The sequence below is a fragment of the Cnephaeus nilssonii genome, assembly GCF_951640355.1.
Source record: "Cnephaeus nilssonii genome assembly, chromosome: 13".
NCBI classification, from domain to species: domain Eukaryota; kingdom Metazoa; phylum Chordata; class Mammalia; order Chiroptera; family Vespertilionidae; genus Cnephaeus; species Cnephaeus nilssonii.
In genome coordinates this window covers 15,630,376-15,654,140 of record NC_137084.1, presented here as the reverse complement: position 1 = coordinate 15,654,140, position 23,765 = coordinate 15,630,376, and the positions used below count along the sequence as shown (strand labels likewise).

Sequence of the window (23,765 nt, the reverse complement as noted above, 5' to 3'; positions counted from 1 at the left end):
CCTGCACACACCTCTCCTCCCCCACTGGGTATCAAGCTCACAACTCTGGCATGTGCCCTGATTGGGAATCAAACCATGACCTCCTGGTTCATAGGTTGATGTTGACGCTCAACCACTGAGCTATGCCAGCTGGGCAAGAGTGACCATTTATTCTACATTTTATTCTAAGTAGCAGGGAAAGGCATATTTCATAATCTCTGATCAGCCTTTTCAAAGCTCTCTGGGACTGCTGTGTGGAGAGTGACCTGGAGGAGGCCAAGTTATGAGCGAGGGGACCATTTAGGAGGGAATACAGCAAGTCCATGAGAGAGGACAGTGGCTTGGCTTAGCATTAGGTAGCAGGTTAGGGTGGAGAGTGGCAGCTGAGGTGAAGGGGCACAGAAGGGACAAGATGGAATTGGGTACGCTTCCTGCTCTCCAGATTAATAACAGTAATAACAACGTTCATGAGTACAAAGCACCTTTACAGCCACTTTCCTCCCTTCGTGAAATGGGCAGGACACTGGTTACAGGCCCATTTTCAGCTGTGTAAACTGAGGCTGAGAGAGGTGAAGAGTCCTCTGAGGTCCGCAGAGCCCGGAGGAGACTCACAGGAGCTCTCTCCCTGCCGCAGCATCCCCGCCGACACCTGCTCTTTCTGTAGGCCTGGCTGGGGACAGATGTCCCTTCCTGACTCCAGGACCCCGTGGGAGCAGCCAGGCAGAGTGGGCTTCGTTTACTGGCAATTTTAGCAATCAGAGAAATGCAGGGAGCTGCAGCTCCGCGTGCTTAGATCTGCAAGTGCATGCCGTGCCCTTCCTTTAACGTAAGGCTATGAAATAATAATTTATGTGTACTCAGCAACCAGAACACTTCCTGCAACCTCTTCCTTCAGCCCCACTTCCAAAGAAGGGCTCCCAGAATGCCCCGGGGTCTGTGGGGTCTGGGGAGGCTGAAGGGCAAGAGGAGAGCTGTCCTGGGAGCCTTCCATGTGTCCTTAACTGCTTCTCATCTGATTGTCAAAAGAACCCTGGCCTGGCCGGCGTGGCTCAGTGGTTGAGTGTCGACCTATGAACCAGGAAGTCACTGTTCGATTCCTGGTCAGGGCACATGCCCGGGTTGCGGACTCCATCTCCAGTGTGGGGCGTGCAGGAGGCAGCTGATCAATGATTCTCTCTCATCATTAATGTTTCTCTCCCCCTCTCTCTCTCCCTCTCCCCTCCTCTCTGACATCAATAAAAATCTTTAAAAAAAATAATAATCCTGTGAAAGGGAGATTGGAAACACAGGAGACAGAGGGACCAGGGTTTGAATCCAGGCTCTGTCTCTTATCAGCTGGTGAATTGGGAGAGTGTCTTATCTATAAAATGGAGATAACAGTAGCTACCTCATCAGGGCTGGCCTGCAGAGTCCATGAGTCACACAGCATATAGTTGGCGAGTGTCGAATAAGTGCTCAATAAACACTAACTAGCATATGAGAATGGGTTTGCCATCCTCCCCATTGAATAATGGGGAAACAGAGGCCCAGGGAGGCTACAAAAATTAACAAGGCCTGCCCGGCCGGCGTGGCTCAATGGTTGAACATTGATCTATGAACCAGGAGATCACGGTTAGATTCCCAGTCAGGGCACGTGCCCTGGTTGCGGGCTCCATCCCCAGTGTGGGGCGTGTAGGAGGCAGCCAATCAATGAGTCACTCTCATCATTGATGCTTCTATCTCTCCCTTTCCCTTCCTCTCTGAAATAATAATAAAACATATATAATTAGAAAAAAATTAACAAGGCCACACAAGTAGGAGTTGGCAGAGCCGTTGCCAGCTCTGTAGAGTTCAGAAGCCAGGGTCTGAAGCTTGTCACCAAGCATGAAACCTCTCTGAGGGTTCCACGCAGTGCTGGAAGAGGCCTACTGTGTGCCAGGCCTTGTGCTAAGCGGTGGGGCAGCTCCGGGAAGATGAGTCAGACCCAGAGCCACATATTGGAGGCAGACATAACACTAGCTCCCCTGATGCAGTGTGTCAGGTGCTGTCACCAGGTGCTCCCAGGGCCGGAGGAGACAGATGTGAAGGCTTTCTGGTGTGTGTGTGTGTGTGTGTGTGTGGGGGGGGGGGGGGGGGCAGGGGCAGAATGCTGGAAAGACATCCCAGAAATGAGACAGCCTGTGGATGGGAGAAGGGCATTCCCCCCGACACAGGGCATTCCTGGGCCAAGGCCAGAGGGCTGGTGGAGTGGAGTGTTTGGGGTATGCAGGGGTTGGTTCTCAGAGCCTGGGCACGGTGGGGAGTGTGGGGCAGGGCCTGGTGTGCTGACCCCGCCCCCTACTCCCCAACCCCAACACAAACAGCCATGGCTGTTCTTTGACACCATCTGCTCAGTGGACACGTGTCCCAGCTGCAGCCCCCTGTGCCGGCCCCTCCCCCAGTCCCCTAGTGCAGAGATGCACAGAGTACTTTCCATCCTGAGCCCCAATGGGGAAACTGAGGCAGCAACTGATCCATGGTGGTTATAAAACCCCACGGGGGGTCCGAGGTAAAAAGCATGGGCTTTGGATCCCACAGTTTCAGGGACTGGAATGCTTAGTGTGTGGACCCAGCCCGTTCTGGGCTTCAGGTCCCTGCCTACAAAGCGGGCCACCTCACTGAGGCTGCCAGGAGTTGGACGCGTTGGTCTTTCTCTTTCACTCTCCCCCAAATCAGAGTGAGGGTCTGGCAAGGAGGGGAGGGGGTGAGTGGAGGAGGAGGGGGAGCTCTGGCTCAGCCTCTGGAGCCCCCAGGGACAGCTGCCTCCGGGGGCCTCTGTGCTTCTGGGCGTGGGAGGAGGGCGCGGGGTGAGGGAGTGAGGAGTCCTGGGCAGGTGCTCCCTGCACCGGCCGCAGCCCCGTGCCAGGAGCCCCAGCGCCCAGGAGGAGTTCCCTTAGCTCGTGGCCAAGTGCGCTCAGCGCCTCTCCGCTGCTCTCCAGAGCAATTACGTAATGAAGCCTGGGTGCTTCGCGGCTGGGAGCCGCCTTTGTTATTGCAATCCGCCTCGGCAGCGGCGCCCCCGGGTATTAATAAACCGATCGCTCACAGTGCCAGGCTGGGCTTTATTTATGTGGATTTGGATTGGGGTACCTCTGAGGGAATCATAAACAGAGACACCGGCCTCCTCTCCGGGCCTCCTCTCCCGGGAGGGGGGAAGGGGGCCGGCCCCTCAGCACTGAGCCCTCCTCGCCCCCACCCAGTCCGCAGTCCGAACTTGAGATCGCGAAAAACAAAAATACTCCTGCCCTTGCGGCTCAGTTGGTTGGAGCTTCATCCCCTACACCAGACAGGGCACATTCCCCAGGGACACTCATTCCCCTCGCCGCGAGAATGGGCAAAATGAAGTGTCCGGTGTCCTTTTACAACTAGGAATCTGCTTCACGAACTCTGTATGGTTCTCAAACCTCAGCTCCCATCAGAATCTCCGGAGGCTCAGGGAAATGCAGGCTGCTGCCCAGCCCCTCCCCGTCCCACCCGCGGTTTCCCAGTCGGTGGTGCGAAGCGGGACTGAGACGTTGCAGTTCTAAGGCAGGCCCCGTGGGCACACTTGGAGAACCACTGCGCCAGGGCGATTTTATGAATTAGAATCTGTTGGCACAGGGGACCCCGCTCAGCACTTTGGATCTGGACCCAGCCCGAGGCTCTTGTTTGTTTGGCTGAAGTGTCAACTGTGCCCACAAGGGATACTCCACGCTCCATCCTGTCTGAGTGCTGGGAGCTGCCCCCTTCATAGCAGCACAGAGCCACAGGTGTCCTGGGCCTAGGGTACAAGGTCCTCAGACATGTCCCCCACCCACAGCTGCTGGAGGATGGTGTTCCTGCAGAGAGCCACATGCACTCCCCTCCACCCCACTCACTACCATTTCCACTCCACGTTCATTCACTGCGTCAATGAACAATTATTGAGCCTTGATGGTGAGCTAGGCCCTAAGCTCAGGACTTACATGTCGAGTCTCACTTAATCCTCCAAGTACCCCGTGAGTCGTCACCATTTCCCTCTTTCCATTTGACAGATGAAGAAACTGAGGCTCAGAGAGGCCGAGAAACTTGCCTGAGGCCACAGAGGAAGTTAGGGAGGACTAGGGCCTTGGCCCTAAATCCCAGAAGGTCTAGCTCTCAAGTCCTGCTCTCACCTGTCCCCGTAAGCTTTACTCTGCTGGATGCAAAAAAGGGCTCACCGCGGCCCTCTGGCTCCAGCTGTCACATGCTTCCTTTGGGAAAGGCTGGACCCTATCCTGCTGTCTGTCCCGCAGGTGAGGAGCTGCTTGGCTTTCCATAGCAGCAGCAGCATGGGAGGGATTCACGGGAGGGGGAGTAGCCTGGCAGAAGATGGGGAGGGGGGGCCTGTCTCAGAGTTCCTGAACTCCCAGCTGCTTCTCCCAGGCCCCAAGGCTTTGCTGAGCCAGGGACCACCGGGCGGAGAGGAAAGCCCCAGAGGTCTTACCAGGCAGGCTCCCAAGGAAGGAAGCTCTAGAGGAAGTGAGGGGAACCAGGAAGAGAAACCGGTGGGAAAGATGAGTGACTGGCGCCTCTGCCTCATTCCTTGGGACAGTAGCCTTTTCCTCCTGGGCCAGAATGGTGCTCCTTGTGGCAGCTCCACCCACCCTGGCCTGACAACCCCAGAGCTACCTTTTACAGTTTACAAAGCACCAGCCCTCTCCCTCCCTCCTCCTTCTGGCTGCCTATCCCCTATAATAAGAGAGGAATATGCTAATTATCCCTTAAGCCATGTAACAACCAGATCACTGAGCAGCAGGAGGGTGGGGTGGAGAGCTACAGGAGGGGGCAGGGCAGCAAGCTATGAGAGGGAAGGGGGGAAAGGAAAGGGGGGGGGAAGCTACAGGAGGGCGGGGCAGTGGGCGGAGAGCTACTGACTCACGAATTCGTGCTCTAGGCTACTAGTTAATAATACCAGCAACAATAATTTACTACGTGCCCGTTCCTTGCTTTATATGCATCCACGCTGTTAAACTCCCAATAAGCCCCAGGAGTTAGGCACTACTAATATCTCCATTTCACAGAGCAGGAAACTGAGGCTCAGAGAAATGAAAGCACTGGCCCATGGTCCCATAACTAGGATTTGAACCCAGGTCCATCAGCTCCAAAAACCTCTGGGCTCAATCACAAGGACCTCTGCCAACATCCTCGTCCAGTATGTGCGCCTCCCCCTCCCCCGCCATCTCCATGGAGGGGATCACTGCTGAGACCTCTCTCCAGGCCCTATCCCTAAGACCAGGTCCAACCCCTCCCCCTCGCCTCTCTCCTCCCCTGCCCAGGTTCTGAAACTAGGCCCAAAGCCTAGTTAGATATATTTTTTTATTGATTTCAGAAAGGAAGGGAGAGGGAGAGAGATAGAAACATCAATGATGAGAGAGAATTAGTGTTTGGCTACCTCCTGCATGCCCCACACTAGGAATCGAGCCTGCAACCTGGGCATGTGCTCTGACCAGAATCCAACCATGATCTCCTGGTCGATGCTTAACCACTGAGCCACACCAGCTGTGCAAACCAGCATCTTTAAAATCCAATTGCATTTGTATTCTTCCTGGTGCAATTCACAATCCACAAGTGATTTCTGGTGCGGACAATGACATTCCTTGTGCCCATGCCATCTCCAGCACCCACCTGCACAGGCCCACACAGACACACAGGCTCACTCACTCACACTCAGGTACAAAAGTGTGCCTGTCCCTGCCCCTGCAGGGCAGAGGGAAGCCCAGCTGCTCCCCGGTGGAGGAAAGTGATCCTCCCCCAGCTGGCCTTCCTGGCTCCATCCCCCTTTTATCTCCCTTTTGAGGGAAAGATTTCCTAATAATGAGAACCACAATAATAATGAGAATCACAGGAATCAGCCTTTCCAGCTTACAAACCTTTTTCGTCTAATTGCCTCACTTGACTCTTCCAAGCTCTGAGAGGCCGGTGTTTTTATATTTCCATGTTGCAAGAGCAGCAGAGGGCCACATAGCTAGTTAGGAGCAGAGCCAGGACCCTAACTCCCTTCTCACACCCTCAGTTCCTTCTCCTGCATCATAATGACAGCTCATTGTTACCAGGCACTGAGAACCTATTCTTGCTGAGATGTGGCTGCACTTTATGAATGCCAGTTTTAATCCACACAATAGCCCAGCGAGGTGAACGTTTTAATGCTCAATGTAAAGATGAGGTAACTCGGAAAGGTTAAGGGCAGAATGGCAGTCTAAGGAATGTTCCTGAACCAGATGCACATCACTTTAGAAAAGTGTGGGAAGGGAGAGAACGAGAGCTTCTATGGGAGCTTTAAGGAAAGTGGATGCTGGGGGTGATGGTGGTGGTCATCAATAGTTTCTTCCTTCTACTCCGGCCCCCCAAGCACTTTGCCTGTAATGGTGAGCTGTGCCACTTCCTGCTGTCTGTGTGTGTCTAAAGCCGCAGTCACCAAGAGGCTGGGCCTGAATTTGAACCTGGCAGTCTGGTCCCAGAGCGCACGTGATTAACCTTTAAGGAACTAGTGCAGAAAGAACTCAGACCTGGAGTCAAAATGCCCAGCTAGCTAGACGCCTGGGGCACCACTGCTCACCTCTCTCTGCCCCATTTACTTGCCTTGTGAAATGGAGCATGTCATCAACCCTGCCTTCCTCTTCCCTCGCCCCTCCACCCCCCTCCCCACCACCCCCCTCCCCTCCACCCCCCTCCCACCCATTTGTGACCATCAGACAAGACGAAGAGAGGCAGGCTGTTTTCTAAGGAGGAGGGTGCAGGCAGGATGTTGGGAGTTGGTTGAGCACACGACTGGTCACAGAGGGTTGAAATGAGTCCAGAATCTGGGGGGAAGGGTGTTGTTATAGGAGCCTGGTTCTTTAGGCTGAAAGGCTCCCAAAGAGCCTCCAGGGCCCCCAAACCCCATTTCACCACACCCCCCCCCCCCTGTAGTCTGACAACTGAGCATCCCTACCCCCTCCACTTGTCTGGGAGCCCCAGATAAGATCTTAGTCATGACGGTGTGTGTGTGTGTGTGTGTGTGTGTGTGTGTGTGTGTGTGTTATCATGTTATTTGGTAAAGTCACACCAAGCGGGGGGAGGTGGGGGGGGGCGGAGGAGAGAAGACTGGGCCTAGGCTGGAAGCCAGAAGGCTAAATGAAATCAAACATTCATGACAGCCATCTGTAAAATGGGATTGAACATCTGGACCTCATAGGTGGTTGTGAGAATCAAGTGAGTTGATACCCATAACACCCTGAGCTCAGTGCGTGGCACTGATGGGCAGGCAGGCAGTGACCCTCATAACTGTGCTACTACACACTCGATACCAACCAGCCCAGCAGTCCTTTCCATTTTAGACACTGGCCCAGGCTCCAGGGAGTGCCCCAAGGATATTTAAGACGGTGTGGTTTGCCGACCTATGGGGTTGTTGGTGGTCTCACAACAAGGGCGCCGTCTTCATAACTTGCCAACAAAGTCATCCTGGGCGGCGCGGGGCCTCGGTTTGGATTCCCAGGCGTCTTCTCCCCGGGCGTGAGCGCGCCCCCGGGCGGCGTTTTCCAGGAAAGCCTCCGCTGGGGAGCCCGGAACCCAGTCCCCCCCAACCTCGTTCTCCCCCGCCCGCCCCGGCGGCCACCCTGGGGGCGAGGCAGCCCGGTGCGTGGGAGGGGACGGCGCGCCATTGGCTTCAGCGCGGCACTGAGAGGAGGGACCAGCGCGGGCCTCCAGACTCAGGCAAACCCCAGCCGCGCTGGGTGCCGCTCGCAGTCCAGCCCGGCCCTGCCCTGCCCTGCCCGGCGCGGCGGCGTGATGTGAGCGCCCGAGGTCCCCCTGCACGCCAGTTCCGCGAAGCCGGCCCCGGCGTGCGCTAGGAACGTAAGTTCTGCTCCCCACCGCCGCTCGGAGCCTCGCACTTTCCCCCTCTCGCCGCCAGCCGGCCGGTGCCTGCGCAGCTCCGCGGTGCTCCTGCGGCCGCGGGGACCGCTGGGGACCGTGAGCGGGGCGCCCCAGGACCTCTAGGCACCGGCGGATTCGGCCGGGACCCCAGGGATCCTCTCCCTGGCTCTCCAAGGCGCCATCCCGCAGCCCTCCTGTTCCTTTCCTTTGCGCTCTCGGCTCGCTGCGCTTCCCTCTGATTCGGTTTCCCTCTCCTCAGCTTTGTCCCTCCGCTATCCTCTCTCTTGGACTGTTGATTTCGCCCTCAGCCTCCCCGTCCCGGGCTCTCGCTCTTGCTTCAGAGCAAGAGGGAAACGGGGCGAAAAGCAATTTTTCTCTCGCTGGAGTCTGACTCCGTCCTCGCGCTCAGTTCTCGGTCCCCTCCCCCTCCGTCTCTGCCCCCATCCCCAACCTGCCATTGTTCCCGGTCCGGGGAGCGCGCGGCAAAAACTTGCGGATCCCCCTCCTCCCCTCTTCGCCTCGGCAGGGCCCCGGAAGGAGGTGGCGGAGTTCCCGCAGCCCTCAAGTCTGGCGCTATCTTCTGGTTCGGGGGGCCGTGGGGGGGGCGGGGATCCTGGGCCCGAGGACCCGGGGGCGCCCACAGCCCGGAGCTCCTCGCCTGGAGTCTTAGAAAGTGGGTGACCGGCTGGAGCTGGGAGATAAAGGACACATTGGAGGGGGCGAAGAGCAAGGCTGTAAACGATCCCAGTCTCCAGACTGGGGTTGGGGGGTGGGGGAAGCTGGCCGAAACTGAACCCCTGCCTCAGCCCCAGTGATATGGGGGGCGGGGTAGAGCAGGCACAGGTGGAGACCAACGCCCCCACTCGCCCTCTCAGAGTCGCGCGCTCCGCTGGAAGGGGACAGTGTGGGGCCTGGGGCTTGGCGCTGGAGGGCTGGGGCCCCGGCTGTCGGCAAAAAACTCGCACCTCTGCTGCGGGTCTGGAGAGGAGCCGCCTGGGACGCCGCGCCCATCCCCAGCGCGTCTAGCGGAGCCTGGCTTTCGCTTTGGGTCCCCCTCACTCCACCCTCCACGCCCCCAACCAGTGCCGGTTCCCGCCGCCTGCCTCCTGGCAGCCCCAGGGAAGCGTATTTCTCGGCTGGATCGGAGCGCTGGGGGCGGGGGCAGGAGCGTGGCGGAGGCCGTCAAGTCCGGGGTTCCTCCGAAGCCAAGGCGGCCTCCCCGCTCCACCGCCCCAGCCCCACCGCTGCGCACTTCCTGGTTGATTTCCTTCAGACAAACTTTTCCTGATGGGGCTGTCTAGCGGCATGAAGGCCCCGGGGCTGCAGGAATGCTCACCCCAACTCTGTGGCCTCTTGGACCTTCGCCCCTGGAGGTCTGTGGAGGAGGTGGGGGGGGGGGGGTGTCCACAACCCTCTCATCCTGCAGCCTTCAAATCCCAGGGACACTGCGGGTGGGGCGGGGTGGTTGTTGGAGAGACTGGAGGAGGCTCCACACGCAGACCAGGAGGAGGAAAGATTTTTCTTGTGGAGTTGTTAGGAGAGAAGGTACTGGGTCTTCTCCAGGCCTCTGTGATCCCGTCTGAGAAATGGGTCCCGGAGGTACCCTCTGCCCCCAATATCCTGGAAGCCAGCTGCCCCGGCTTCTCCTTTTCAGACCACATGCTTAATCAGTCCTTCCAAATTCAGAGTGAAGGGCTGAGGCCCAAAGCCCTTCACCCAGATCTGGATGTCAACACCTGCTGGGGTCCACTGCTCAAGTCTGTTCTCTGCAGGAGGGGTGCGGGGTGGGGGTGCGGGGGTGTGTGTGTGTGTGTGACCCCCCGCTGCTCTCAGGCCCCTTGCAGCTTCTCCCAGCCCACGCTCAGCAGCTTCCCCTCCCCCAAGATCTCATGATAGCGATCCCCACATCCTCGCAGTGCAATTCTATTCCACACGTCCCTGGACTGTTCTGTGCTTTCACTCATTGAACAAAACGTGAGCTGTACACCAACAATGATTTAATGAACAAAGCGCGGCACTGGGAGGTAGCTGGGAACAAAACAGAGATTCTTGCCTTCTTGGAACTGACACTGAAGGGGCAAATAACTGACAAAATCAATAAGCAACTTACATAGTGTATTGGGAGGCGAAGGGGAAAAGCTGAGTGTTGGGCCAGGGATGGGATTGGATTGTTCCTTTAAATAGGGTGGTCAGGGAGGTCCCCCTGAGGAGGTGACTTTGGAGGTAAGGCTTTGAGGGAGTGAGCTGTGGGGTATCTTTGGGAAGGAAAGATCCTGCGGAGAGCAGCCTGCACCAGGGTTCTGAGGCTGGCATGTGCCTGCTGCATTGGAGGAGCCTGTGTGGCCAGTGGGGAAGAGATAGGAGGCAAGGCTGGCTGAGGGGGGATGGAGCCTGCCCGTTTCACAGAGGAGGGAAGTGATGCCCGAAACAGCATGTAAGTCACCCCGGGACATGCAGTCCAGGAGCGGCAGCTGCAGGGCAGACGCAGCTGCACGTGGGGTGCCTGATAGTCTGCCTCTGGGCCCACAATACTTTCCCTTCACCCTGCATCTCAACCGATCATCTGGTTGTGCCCCTCCCAGGGCCAGACCTGGCCAAGTGCCGGGGACGTGGAGGGGAGCCACCCAGGCTTAGTACCCAAGGGGCTGCATATCCCTGCAACCTGTTGTCAGTGCACGCAGGGCAGCATCTTCCTGCTGACCCCGAGTTCTCCCTCTTCCCCTCTCCTTCCCATGGCCACCCCCCTTTTAGTGCCCCACTCTGTAGTTAATGACGATGGAGTCCCTGTAGGGTGCCTGTCCTGAAGCTGGTAAGGTCCAAGGGGAATCTGAAGCAAGGAACTGAGTCTCCTAGTCTGAAAATAACAGCAGCAACATTATTATTGAGCATTCACTATGAAACAGGGACTGGACTTTTCTAGGTGTTGAGTGTGTGTTTTTTCACTGGGGAGAGGTCTCTTTAACAGATGAGGAAACGGAGGCTCAGAGAGGTGGTGTCACGGGCCCACGGCCATGCAGCCAAGAAGTGAGAAGCACAGACCTCTTTAGTTGTGACCCCCTCTTTTCATCACTAAGCCAGAGCCCCAGCCCCCTGGGGGAGATGTCAGCCCTGGACCGTGGTTCCGGCCCCTCAGCGTCCTGGGAGAAGTATAGGGACCCTCCTGCCTGCCTCCTCCAACACACCAGAAGGCATTTGCTTCTGGAAAAGTTGACTCCAAATGGCGCAGCATCTCTTCAAGGAAACTTCCCTCCTCCCCTCCTCCCTCTCTGAGTTCCTGAGCAGCTAGCGGGGTGGGGAGAGGGGTGGAAGGGGTGGGAGGAGAGAAGGATGTGTCCACTGCCTTCTCACAAGAGCTCTGGCTGCAGGGAATCCGGGAACCAGGCTCTCCCAGTGACCTCGGCCCCGTGGGATCCTGAAGCACCAGCCGCCTCTGAGGGTCCTGACATGGTCACTGGGAAGGACAGGAATTCTCCATGTGCTCTGTCTGCCCTTCGTGAGTGACAGCAGGGACAGGGGAAAACCCTCTCAGTGACTTCTGAGTGGTGACCCACAGCGAGACCCCGCCCCGCTGCACACAGCAGCAGCTTCAGACCCCGGGTCAAGGCCCCCCGGGATGTGCCCCCTGGGCCCTCTGCCCTCCCCCCCCCCCAATGAGAACACAGCAGGCGATGTTTACTTCCTGTCTCCGAAGCTTTGCAGATATTTGTTTGTAACAGGAGCTTGGGCTTTCCGCTGCCTTTCTGGAGCCCAGGCACCTTCAAAGCGAGAGAACTAGCGGCGGGACCTGGAGACTCGGCAGCTTGGAAGCCAGATCCTGACTGTCACAGCCAGGAGGGGCCCCAGGGACCACACTCCCCTGTGTTCAGATGGGGAAACTGAGTCCCAGAGTCTGGCCCGGTGGCCGAATCGGCCGGCGGCCTCAGCTGACTTGTCTCAGCCCAGTGGCTCGGGCTCCCCCACCAGCCCGCCAGCGTCAGAGCGAGCCCTCTGCTGCCAGCTCGCGCTCCTGGCGGCTCGTGGAAATGGAGCGTGGGATCCCTCTCTTGACGACGGAGCTTTGTCGTGGGAACCGGGCTTGTTGCCACAGCAGGATTCGCATCGTGCTCCCTCCTCTCCCTGCCAGTTCTACTCTGTCATCCTCGCCCTTTGCAGCAGCGTGGACCCTGAGCCCGCGGTGACAGAGATGGATGATGCAGCCTGGCGCACCGGCTCCTTGAGAGACCGGGCTGACTAAGGCTGGCCCAGCCTTTAGGATAATGACGCTCTCCGGGGACATGCAGCAAGGGACCCTGCCGCATGGCAGCCTGGCCTCGGCTTCCTCCCTTAGCCAGTGGGCCCTGAGACAACCCCCCGCCCCCGCCCCAACCTGCACCCAGAGACCCCTGTGATGATGTCGGTGATGCAGCTGTGTCCATCCGGCCTCCCTGGTGTCCTGTAACTTCCTAGTTTAGCTGTAACCCACCTACAACCTAGTAAGTCAGGCATTATCACCCCCATTTAGAATAAAGGACTGGAGAGGTTCAAATGCCCAGCCGAGATGTGAACACAGGTCCCTTTGCCCCCCCCCCCCCCCAAGATTCACTGCCTGAGGGCCCAGGTCTGGGTTCTGGGCTGGGGGGTCTTTAAACCCCACCTTCCCCAAAGGAGTGATGGGCTGCCCCAGGGTGGATGGTGTGGGCTCTGTGCCTCCCTTTCTCCCTGGCCAGGGCCTGCTTCTCTCTCCCTGCCTCCCGCTGCCCGGTGCTGCCAGTCCCAGGCCCCATTTCCAGGTATTTTGCAGGGATGTGATAACAGAACAATGGGTCTCCCAGAAGCCCTTCCCAGGTCCTGCTCGAGTCCCAGGGCTTAACCCCAGGGAGGCTGGACCCCAGGGAGGCTGGACCCCAGGGAGGCTGGACCCCAGGGAGGCGTGCAGATGCTGGCCACGGGCCAGGGACGCTGAAGGGGAGATGGGAAGATAGCTTACAGCTTAGTTCTTTTTGGAGGTCAGGCTCACACTCCCACCTACATGCTCCCCAACTCCTCTCAGGAGGTCCAGCTAATGTGGCTTGAATTTCAACTCTGCCACTTACCCCAGGAGACAGGTTGGCCTTCGTTTCTGTGAAATGGGGGCGATAGTACCCCCAGTCTCATGGGGCGTGGTGGGGGTTACCGGGAATGCCTGGCCTGGAAGTACTTTCGCCCCCTCCGGCCCCAGGGTGGATGCCCCGGGGGTCGTTCTCCTTACCAGATGGGAGGACAGGTGCGTCCCCGCCGCCAGCAGGGGCTCTTGTTTGAAAGGAAGTGGTTCTTGGCTGACCGGGCAGCATTGACTGCCCTTTGAATCACAGGTGGTAGGTGTTCTGGGCCCCAGGCCCCTTCCTCTCCTTCCCCTCCTCCTGCCAGACAGGTTCCACGATGGGGACCGCTCAGTAGTCCATCCGTTTCTATGGAAACCCAGCTTCCGGGGACGGGGGTTGGGAGGGGTCCTGTAGGACTGGCAGAATGCTGCCCCAGCCCATCTGCTCTGCGGCAGGAGCAGAGCCTGGGCGGCCGCCCGGTAGCCTTACTAATTGCCGTCCTTCACTTGGCACACGGCCCGTGCCGAGCCCTCCGCTGCCTGCTCAGTGTGCCTCGCTCGTCACAGCCCTGCGAGCGGAGAAGGAGCAGTGTGGTTTCGCGAGGAGGAAATAGAGGCTCAGGGAGGTTAAGAAACTTTCCTGAGGTTACCGCCTAATGAAGATAAAGCATTGAGGTTTGAGCCCAGGTTTCCCAGTCGTTAGTCTATGTCCCCTCCCCCCCCTCCCACTCTGTCGTCCGCCTCTGACTCATTTACCTCTGACACCTTTCCCACCCCTGCGCCCTCCCTTCCGGCGGGTTCAGTCTCTGGGGGCTTTGCTTGGCCTCTGCCCAGTCCTGGCCCCTCTGTCTTGCTGCCATGGGGAGCTCTTTGGGGATGATCTTCCCTGGCCTCGGATGCCAAGCCAAGCACGCAAGGAAGGGGTGTGGGGATGGGTTGCCACGAGTCAGACCTTGGCCAGCAGGGCCTCTCAACCCCTCTCCCAGCTCACTCTAATATATCACAAATGGATGTTGAGCTCACGTGCCCGGAACTGTCCCAGGCCCTGTTGACACCCCGCCTCTCGGCAATCCCCTTCTAGTGCCGGCTGCAGCTTTCTGAAACAGTGGGGCGAGGTTTCACCCGAATTCTCACCCAGTCCTCTGACCCCACCACGTCCCGGCACCCATCTGCCAGGCCCTCTGGTGTTTGCACCCTCTCCTGGAGTCCTCAGCACCCTAGGAAGCCCTTGCCCCAGGCCACCTGCCCAGGAATGGGTGCAAATTCAAGCCCAGTCCTGACTGACTGCAAAGCCCCCTTCCTGCCCTCCTCTGCCACCGGCTCCTGTGTGGCCTGGGGCAGGTCCCGTCCCCTCTGCCTCAGCTTTCTGCCCTGTGTGTTTGGAGCTGAGCCCCCCTTGGGCCCCGTGTGATCCTGAGTGTCCTGGGTGGGCAGTGAGACCTGCTTCTCTTAGCCTGTCTCATTTGCCTGTGCCAACAAAGTGCCTACTGTGTGCCAAGGCGCAGCAGGGACACTCTCACTCAGATGGGCACAATCCCAGCCCTGCCTTCAGCTCACTAAATCTCAGGAGGCCACCTGCCCATGACATGACTGGGAGAATGGGCTAGAGGTGGCGGTGGCTACTTACACCGAAACCCCTGAGTCCAGAGGAAGGAGGGCAGGGCCCTGGGAGGAGGAACAAGGAAGATGGGGTGGGAGGGGGGTGGGAGGGCAGGAAGGGCCCTCCTGGCTGAGCAGTGGTTCAGAAGTGGAAACAACCATTAAAAGGAGCGGCTTCCCAGCTTTATTGAGAATCGAGGTCAAAGCAGCTGGCCGGGGCAGAATGCAGAGGGTCATGGCTGCTAGCCACAGTCTCCCTTCTTGCTTAGCAGGTCCCCCAAGTGAGCGTGTAGATGGAGGGGCAGCCCTCCTCCCCACCTTTCCTCTTGTGCTGGGGAAATCTGGCCCCCAGGGGAGCCCTGGGGCCCTTCAGACTGCAGCTGGATCTGGGAAAGGAAGCGTGACAGCCCTGCCAGGCAGGCTTTTTCCATCGTGCACGGCCGAATGAATGAAGAGCGGAAGTGCAGGAGTGCGGGCCTGACTGTGGCAGGCGGGGTGCTTTGCTGCAGGCACTGCCCACACGCCCTCTGTGTTGGCCAGCACTTCTGCAGGGTGGGCCTTCCCATTGCCGCATTGCTCAGGGCAGACACTGAGGCTGCACGACTTGCCCAAAGCCCTGCACCTGTAGGAGAGCAGAACCGGGATTCAAACCCAAGCCTGGCTGCCCACAGCCAGTGTCCAGCCCGAGTGCAGGCAGAGGGTCGGAAGGAGGTGCCCTCTGTCCTCTCTTAGGTTAAAATGGGGCTGGCCCTAACATGAACACATAGGATGGCCTTTAATGGGGAAGAAAGTTCATGGGCAGATGAGGGGTTGCCGTGGGGGTGGGGCACGCTTAAGGCTGATGGGTATATAGGAATATTGCAGCTGCTCACCTACCTCCCCAGGCAGGGCCCAGTCCTGCAGGTGAAGATGGGACAGAACTCAGTGCTCGGGACGTTAACTCGAGGCAGGTGCAGGGGATCCACTCCCTGGAGATCAAGTTCAAGATCTCGCTCTCCCTGGGAGGCGCCAGGGCCCTTTCTTTGTTGGTGGTGAGCTCAGTGCTGGGGCTGGGCCCTGGGGTGGCTGCAGTGGGTCCCACTAGCCCAGGTCCCTGGTGGCAGTGCCTGTGGATAAAGCTTGCCCCACCTCTGAGTGATGCCAGGGTCAGGTGGAGCCCCTTTCTATACCCAGCCCCCGCAGGCTGGCACGGCCACACCTCACCGTCTTCGGTTTATGGTTCCAGCCTATGTGGCAGAGGGGAGCTTTGTGTGTTGCTGGGGAGAGGACATTGCGCAGAGGAGCTGGGGTCACTGACACCGCCCAGGCCTGAGGGCTGGGGCTCGAGAGTCAGCCTTATGCCATGGGACTGAGGTCTGGGGGCTTTGCCCAACGGGTGGAGATGTTAGGAAATGCTAGCTAGGCCCTTCTGATGTTCCCTGGCCTGCATCCCAGAGCCACTGCTGCATGGGGAACCAGGGCAGGGCCCGAGTGTCCAAGTGCCCATCTCCACCGCGCACTTTCCAGGGGCCAGACACCCTGCCCTCCGTACTTCACAGCTATAGCCTGGGTTCTCACAACATCCCTTTAAGGCAGGACCCTTTATTTCCCCAACTACAGGTGTGTGTCTGCGGGGGGGCGGGGGGTGGGGGGGAGGGGAGTGGCGGGCGGCGGCTGAGGCACAGAGAGATTGAGTGACTTGCCCACAGGCACACGGCTAAGAAGTGGCAGACAGGGTTGGAACTCGGGTATGACTTCAGCAGTTCAGCTCTTAACCGTTAGGTCTTCTGCAGCAAGCTGGCCCTTTATGAAGCTTCCTGTCCATCACGTTGTTTCTCCTTAGCCCAGCCCTAGGGGAAAGGTAAGGGTTTCCATTTCACAGACGAGAACACCGGGGCTCAGAGAAGTAACTTTGACTGATGGCTGACAGATCAGCCCCCCCTTCTCCGCCCCCCCCCCCCCCGACCCAGGCAGGGGCCCTGGGCCACCATCCTATACCTGCCTCACAGCACATCCTCACTAACTGCAGTTTCTTCATTTAAATGTGCAGGGGCTGCACTGTGTGCTCTAACCAAGCTCTTTTTGCCGCTAAATCTCTAGGAGGTGGGAAGTAGTATAGGTCCATTTCACAGATGGGGAAAACTGAGGCTCAGGGAAGTGAGGAGACTTGCCCAAGCCACACAACCGGTAAAGACGGAGTCAGGCAGCATGGCCAGCCTGGGAGGGAGGGTTAACTGACAGGGAGGGCCGGTTGGAAGACTGACCATGCCTGGTGCTGGCAGGATGGGGAGAGAAACCCGAAGGCTCCTGCCTTGTGGGGAATGCAAATGGGCCGCCGCTGTGGATGCAGTTTGGCGCGATCTCCTAGAGCAAAATGGAGGGGTAGCGTGTAACTCAGTATTTACCTTAGAGAAACGAAAACTTATGGTTGCACTAAGCCTGTATATGGATGTTTATAGCAGCTTTGTTCACAGTCATTAAACTCTGGAATCAACCCAGTTGTTCCTTGGTGAGTGACGATAATGACACTGGTACATCCGTCCCATGGAACAAATATGACTGTGCCGTGGCTCTCAGGCCCGCCTGGCAGCGGGAGGGCTGCCAAGCTGATTACAGCTTCTATCTGGATTCACAGGCAGGTGGTGGCGAGTGGCTGAGGTGTTGTGACGGCTCCGGGTCCCCGAGGAGCCGTGTGAGTAAGCCCTGGCTCCCCCCCCCCCCCCCCCCCCCCCCGCCGTGGGACTGGCCGTCTCCCGCCTACAGGCACGGGGCACTGAGCCGCCTTCTGGTGCCCCAGGTGTGTGTGGGGGCGGGGAAAGCATAGCTGCCCCCAGTTGACAGATGAGGGGCGGGGCTGGGGAGCTTCGGCGGGCCAGCACCATGGACATCGCACTCACTGGAGACCTCCCATCCTGGTTGTGCCCTGACTTCCCAACTCTAGCTGGTGCCTCCTGCCCAGTGTGTCTAAGCCTACAGCCCCATCATCCAAACGCCCCACAGTCTGATTCTCTGATCTGAGGTTTATTTGCTGGGTGCTTCCTTTTGCTTTAAGACACTGGGGGGCTGGGAAACTGGAGGGGAACCAGAGACATCTCTGCGCCCTGCCTTTGGCGGCCCTGGAGAGCGAGGCTCGCCTGGGGCCACACAGCCCCGAGACCTGGGTCTGAGGCCCAGTCCGGGAGGTCCGGCAAGTCCAGCCCAGGTTCCCGGTTGAGCCCTTGTCTGTGAACGGGGGGTGATGTTCCTGCCTTCCCAGAGGGGGGCCGTGGGTGGGAATGAGATGTTGGGATACGGGAGGCACCCACTGCTGCTCTCTGTCGAACCCCGTTGAACTTGGTTGGACTTCATTGCACTTGGGTCTTCTCATCTGAGAAAGGGGAGTAAACAGCACCCCTCTTGCCGGGCGGAGGAGTGGCTGTGACTAGAGGAGCCTCGTGCCCCCCCAGGCCAGCCTCTGGGAGCCTTTGCTTCACTGTGGTTCTCACTCCTGTCTCCTCTGCGTAGGTGTTGTGCTGACAGGAGGCGAGAACGGGCACGCCACTCATCTCTGCGTCTCCCTTGCCCAGCACGGTGCCTGGCACACAGTAGGTGCTTAAGACCTGGCCCAAGGTGGAGCTGGGAGCTGGCCGGGGACCGGGGACTGGGCACTGTGGGAAGTCATGGGCAGACACAGGGGGTAGGGGAGAGGCTGGTGGTGGGTGCTGATGGCAGGGAGGGGAGAGACCTGGCCTGTCCGAAGCCCTGCCCATGTCCCCTGGCCGTCCTTCCTCTGGCTCAGCCGGGTCCTGGCCAGCTCCTTCCCCTGCCTTCAGTCCGGGGGATTTGAGGCGGGGAGGGCTTGCTGCGCAGCAGGGATTGTCTGGGCAGGAGTTCACTGGGGAGCCAGGACCCCAGCCTCAGCAGGCCCTGGGCTGGGTCCGGCTGCCCTCTGAGGTCTGGAAGCTGGGTGGCCTGAGGCCCGTGTCTCCCTGCAGCCCTTCCACAGAGGCCGGGCTCCAGGACAAGATGGCAGCCAAGCAGCCCCCGCCTCTCATGAAGAAGCACAGCCAGACCGACCTCGTGAGCCGCCTGAAGACCCGCAAGATCCTCGGCGTGGGCGGCGAGGATGACGACGGGGAGGTGCACCGCTCTAAGGTGGGGTCTGCCTCTGAGGACCTGTTGGGGGGCAGGTCTGGCCCACCGCTTTGCAAGAAGACGAGCTGAGACCCACAGAGCTGCAGGAGCCCGGGGACTTAGCTCGTTTTTTCCGGAAACTTAATGGAGATGTCAGGGGAATAATAACAAAACTGAAAACTGATAATTAGGTTTGCGCGCTTATTATATGCCTGTTAGTGTACCGCTGTTTTATGAGCATTGTTTAATCTTGCTAGTCCTGGAAGATGCAGAGACAGGCATCAGCCCATTGTATAGATGAGGAAACTGAGGCTCAGAGAGGTTAGTTGATTTGTCCGAGGCCAAACCAGGAAGTGGCAGAGGAGCCAGGCTTCAAGCCCACGACTGGCAGACCCCCGAGCTTTCATTCATTCCCAGCCACTGTCTTTTCAGCTTCCCTCAATCCCTGGTGTCAGGGAGGCAGTGAGGGGGTGGCCTCAGTGTGACCTTTTCAGCCTGGGTGGCCATTTGGCTAAGTATAGGTACCCGGCTGGGCTCCTGAGCATGCCGGGGGGAGGGGGGCCTGGGGGGTTGTGTGGCCTGGGCATGCTGAGCACTGCCTCCCCCCGGTTGGCTCTGACCCCTCCCCTCTGTGTTCACAGATCAGCCAGGTCTTGGGCAATGAAATCAAGTTTGCCGTTCGGGAGCCTTTGGGACTGAGGTGAGCATTGCGTGTGTGTTACAGGAAGGAGCTGTGTAAGACCCCGTCTCATCGGCCTTGCCCCTCTGGTCTTGCCCTTGACTTCATCCCAGCTCATTCCCCCCCTCCCCCAAACCAGCCACCCCTGGGAACCTTGGCTGGAGAGGGGGCATCCGCTGGGGTCTGGGGTGGCAGCAAGGGGCTTGGCTGTGACCTTCCCATTGGTGCCTCCCCAGGGTCTGGCAGTTTGTTTCTGCTGTGCTCTTCTCTGGCATTGCCGTCATGGTGAGCCCCCGCCCCACCCGGAAACCTGGGCCTCTGCTAGGGGCTCCTCCCTGCCCTGGGCCCCGGCTGCCTCTCCTCACCCCATGGCCATCCTGAGGCCCCATCTGTGAAGGCTCGCTGGCTGCCTCCATGTCCTGGCTCCTGACACATCCCACCTGTGCCTGCCTGCCCCGGAGCATCCTGGATCTGTGGCCATGGTCCCAACTCCTTGTCCCTGGCAACCCCTGGCCCCTGGCAACCCCAGGGCCTCCTGTCCTGGCATGAAGGGGTGGGGGGCAGTTAAGGTCCTGGCCCCAGACTGCCCCAGGGATCCTGGCCCACTTCCTGGGGGACAATATCCAGGGGTTTTTCACAGTGACCCCCCTCCCTGTCCCCCTCCCCCTGAGCCTCCCAACTGCTGTCCCCAGGCCCTGGCCTTCCCTGACCAGCTCTACGACGCAGTCTTTGATGGAGCTCAGGTGACCAGCAAGACCCCCATCCGCCTCTATGGGGGTGCACTCCTCAGTGAGTATTGCTGGGGAGGACTCTGGGGGAGGTGATGGGAAGCTGGGGTGCCAGCTGGGATGGAGGGAAACATGGAGAGTCTTCCTCTGTGCGGAGGCTTCCCTTCCCAGATCCCCCCCTCCAGCTGATGTCTGTCTCTGCTGGGTGTATGCTGCCATCTTGCGGCCACTGTTAGAAAATGCACCCAGTGGCTTGGGGCTCTGTCTGCCATCTTCTGGACAAGCACTTTCTGAGCGCTTGCTGGTAGTGTGCCACCTGGGCACTGGGGTGCAGAGATGAATGAGGTCAAGGCCCTGCCCTCCAGGGCCTCATGGCCTCGGGAAGCAGGCAAAATAAACACGGTGTCAGTTTGGCCTGGTAGAGGCTAAGTAGGTGGTTCTCCTGGGAATGTGGTCTGCCTACCCCCACCCCCACTCCTGGGAACTCCTTAGCGAGAGTCCTTCATGGGCTCAGGTTTTCTGTCTCCAGCAGTCCATTTGAAAAGAAAACGTGATTGTAGGACCAGGTAGCCTATCAACCCAGAATCATAACAGAACCTGATAGGGGCAGGGTACCTAGAGCTCAGGTCTCCCATTTTACAGATGGAAAGACCGAGTCCCAGTGAGGAGCTGTGACTTGCCCCGTGTCCCACAGTGTGCTGAGTTTTAATTTGAGGAAATGCCTGAGGGCAGGAGATGTGGATGTGCAGGATCCGGGCTCCCTTGCCATGCAGGGCCAAAGGGACAAGGAACAGGCCCCTTGCCCCTGCCCCAAATGGGTGGGTGGGTCAGGCTGTCCTGCCCCCAAACCCTCTTTATCCCTGCCCAGGTATCTCTCTGATCATGTGGAACGCTCTCTACACGGCCGAGAAGGTTATCATTCGCTGGACGCTGCTCACCGAAGCCTGCTACTTCGGGGTCCAGTTCTTGGGTGAGTCCTGAGGCGGGCAGTGAGGGGAGGCTGGCTGACGGCAGGGTGGGTGGGGCCGCTTTGCCCCCACCTCCCAGCTCTTGCCACTTAGATTTCTAGGACGTGATGGCAACCTGTCTAAGGAGGAGGCCCCCGTGCAGCTGTGTTTACCTGCACACCTGTGCTCAGACAACGGACACCACCTACCTGTATCTTCTGAATACACACTCGGGCCTCTCCACAGCCTCCCGCACCCCGGCGCTGGGGTGACGGCACACACGGGTTTTGCCCACAAGCACACCTCAGTTCCTGCCGCGTGGGGGACATCAGAACAGACGTGCCTGTGGGGTCAGACAGCCGGCAGGACCCCCAGTGCAGGGAGCAGCCTGCCGCCCTGTGGCGGGGTGAGGGCGCAGCCCTCTGACCTCCGTTCCTTCCCGGCCTGTCTCCCACAGTGGTCACTGCCACGCTCGCCGAGACCGGCCTCATGTCCCTGGGGATTCTGCTGCTCCTGGCCAGCCGCCTCCTTTTCGTCGCCATCAGCGTTTACTACTATTACCAAGTCGGCCGAAAACCCAAGAAAGTCTAGCTGACCACTGGGCGGGGGGCCCTTCTGGGGCACGGAGGCCCTGGTCCTCAGTTTCCCTTTGGTTCATGGAAGGCAGGAAGGACCCTGCCCTGCCCCAGGCAGACAGGAGTGGCCCCCTTCCTTCCTCCCGGGCTCTCCCCGAATGCTGTGATCAGGGCTTTCAGGTTTGAGGAGGGACAGGGCCTCTGCACCCCTGTTCTGTGCCCCACACCAGGACGCCTCTTTTCTTGAGCCTCTTGGTCTCCGGATCCCCTGGACAGACACGGACTGAAGAGCCTGCATCGCGGGGTATCGGGCTGAGGCGAGGCCCCGCCCCTCTGCCCGGAGGCCCTTCTTTCTTTGGAGAGAGGCTGTGGGCTGCCTCCTTGTCCTCCCCCTCCACCCCCAGCCAACCTAGTGCCCAGGCAGCTGGAAAACCCAAGAACTTGACCTTGTGCCCCTACTCCTTGTGGGCCCTCCCACATGTGGGGGCCCCTCTCCACCCCTAAACGCAGACACCTATCCCCCCCACAGCCCGGCCGCAGGCTGACGGGTGGGGGTGGCTGTCTTTGAGCTGGCGTTTGCCCACCTCACAGGAAGGCCGCAAGCAGCAGAGCCCTGTCCCGGCCACCACGGGCTCTCCAGGCCCTTGATCCAGGCTGCTCTGCCTCCACCCCAGCTCCTGGAGGCGCCTAGGAGCCCCCCTCGCCCAACTGGCCTGGGTCCAGAGGCTGCCAGAGGCCTCACCCTCAGGCTGGCCTGACGTGGACACGCAGATCCACCTGGCAGTGATGGGGCTTGGAGATGAGAAGAAAAGCCTTGGAACCTGGCGTGTTCTCCAGGGTCTGATGCTCACCTGGCTTAGCCCCTCCCTTCCCCTTCCCCCTCCCCGGGGTGCTGCCCTCTGGACCTCCAGCCTGGGCTGCCCCCAGGGTCTGGCAGGATAGGACTGGGTGCCCTTCAAGCTCAGCTGGGGAAAAAGAGAGAGATATTTCAGCAGGCCACCCCCTCTCCTGTCCCTCCACGCCCCCAGCCCCCCGCCCCGCAGATGCCGTGGAGAAGGCGGCCACCTGGCTCCCTCAGAGCTGAACACCCCTGCAGACCGCCCCCACCCCCACCCCCGGCCTGTGTGTCCCCCAGTACTCCCTCCGCCCTCCCAGCACTGTCCTCTCCAGCCCTGTGTTCTGGAGACGGGTGTGGAGAGCAGTAGCCCAGGCCCAGTCTCGCTGTCTGTCTTGGAATAGAGAGTGTTCGGGGGCGAGTTGGGGGGTCCTTTCGTGCAGCCCAGCTCTGGCTACTGCCAGGTGGGCCTGTGTCTGGGAACCTGCCCACAGTGGGCCCCACTCTGCTGTCCCTGTGCCCAGCCGTCCCTGCAGCCACATACCTAGTGTCCCCACAGCCGAGGAGAGAGGCCTGGCAGGTCAGGGGCCTAAGGCTCTCTGCTGGTGACCATGGCCAAGCCGAAGGGCCGACAGACCTCAGGAAGGGCCAGCTCTTCCCTGGCGTCCACCTCCTCCCACTGAAGTGTGAGCCTGTCCCCAGGGAGAGCCCTAGGCAGGCTGCTCTGCCCACTTTGGAGGTGGTGTTGGTGACTGGTGGGCAGGGCCCCAGACCAAGGCCACGTCCTCCATCTGGCCCACGCCTTGGAAGGCCTGGCTAGTCCTCCGGCAGGGGGTGGTTTGTCCGAATAACCGCTGGGCCCGGCAGGTAGACCCCTCGGAGGCAGGCAGGGAAGTGGAGGCGTGGGCTCTGGAGTCGGGCTCTGTGTTGGGCATCGGCTAGGGCTGAGCTGGCCAAGCTACTTCACTCTCAGCTGGGGTGCGGGGTGCAGGGCACGGGGTGTGGTGAGGGCCCACCGGGTGGCACTGTCCAGGCTCTGCACAGGACAGCGTTCCTGTACTACTTCCTGCTGCTTGGTTAAACATTCCAGAGAGGCCTGGAGGGAGGGGCTCTGGCAGGCAGGCATGGCCTTGGGGGGCAGGGGGGCGCCGGGGGGTAGGAAGGAGGAGTCCTTGGGGAGGAGACAGTGACCAAGGGGAGCGGGACAAGGGGGCTCACAAGTGTAGTGAGGAAGGCCCAGCTCCCATCCTAAGGATTTGGGAGGACCCAGAATGCCCCTTCCCAGTTCCCGCAGGTCCCCTCTGCCCCACCCCACCCCAAATCGAGACCACCTTTCTTCACGGTCACTATTTATTCTTCGTTCCTTTTTCTTTTTGTAAGAAACGGTCACAAAAACCAGT

The 23,765-nt window shown here is 59.5% G+C and overlaps 1 protein-coding gene across 4 annotated transcripts; it reads left to right on the top strand.

Annotated features, from left to right (window-relative positions):
* The first annotated feature begins 7,653 nt into the window (after nucleotides 1–7,653).
* TP53I11 (tumor protein p53 inducible protein 11) lies at nucleotides 7,654–23,667 on the top strand. 4 transcript variants are annotated; one of them, XM_079787405.1, is made up of 9 exons: nucleotides 7,654–7,830; nucleotides 17,124–17,180; nucleotides 17,993–18,072; nucleotides 18,463–18,622; nucleotides 19,243–19,301; nucleotides 19,517–19,565; nucleotides 19,973–20,069; nucleotides 20,877–20,978; nucleotides 21,413–23,667. In XM_079787405.1, the coding sequence occupies exons 4-9, from the start codon at nucleotides 18,494–18,496 to the stop codon at nucleotides 21,544–21,546; spliced, it is 570 nt and encodes a 189-aa protein (XP_079643531.1). In that variant the 5' UTR covers nucleotides 7,654–7,830; nucleotides 17,124–17,180; nucleotides 17,993–18,072; nucleotides 18,463–18,493; the 3' UTR covers nucleotides 21,547–23,667. The 4 variants fall into 4 exon arrangements, with proteins under 4 accessions (XP_079643531.1, XP_079643532.1, XP_079643529.1 ...); XM_079787406.1 differs by having other exon boundaries at nucleotides 17,993–18,076; XM_079787403.1 differs by lacking the exon at nucleotides 17,124–17,180.
* The last annotated feature ends 98 nt before the right edge of the window (nucleotides 23,668–23,765 follow it).

What these genes read in the sequence shown, in the direction of transcription:
- TP53I11 (XM_079787403.1), top strand. Translation starts at nt 18,494, where the DNA reads ATGGCAGCCAAGCAGCCCCCGCCTCTCATGAAGAAGCACAGCCAGACC. An exon ending in GGGAGGTGCACCGCTCTAAG is followed by an intron (nt 18,623 to 19,242) that starts GTGGGGTCTGCC and finishes CTGTGTTCACAG; the next exon opens with ATCAGCCAGGTCTTGGGCAA. An exon ending in CTTCGGGGTCCAGTTCTTGG is followed by an intron (nt 20,979 to 21,412) that starts GTGAGTCCTGAG and finishes TGTCTCCCACAG; the next exon opens with TGGTCACTGCCACGCTCGCC.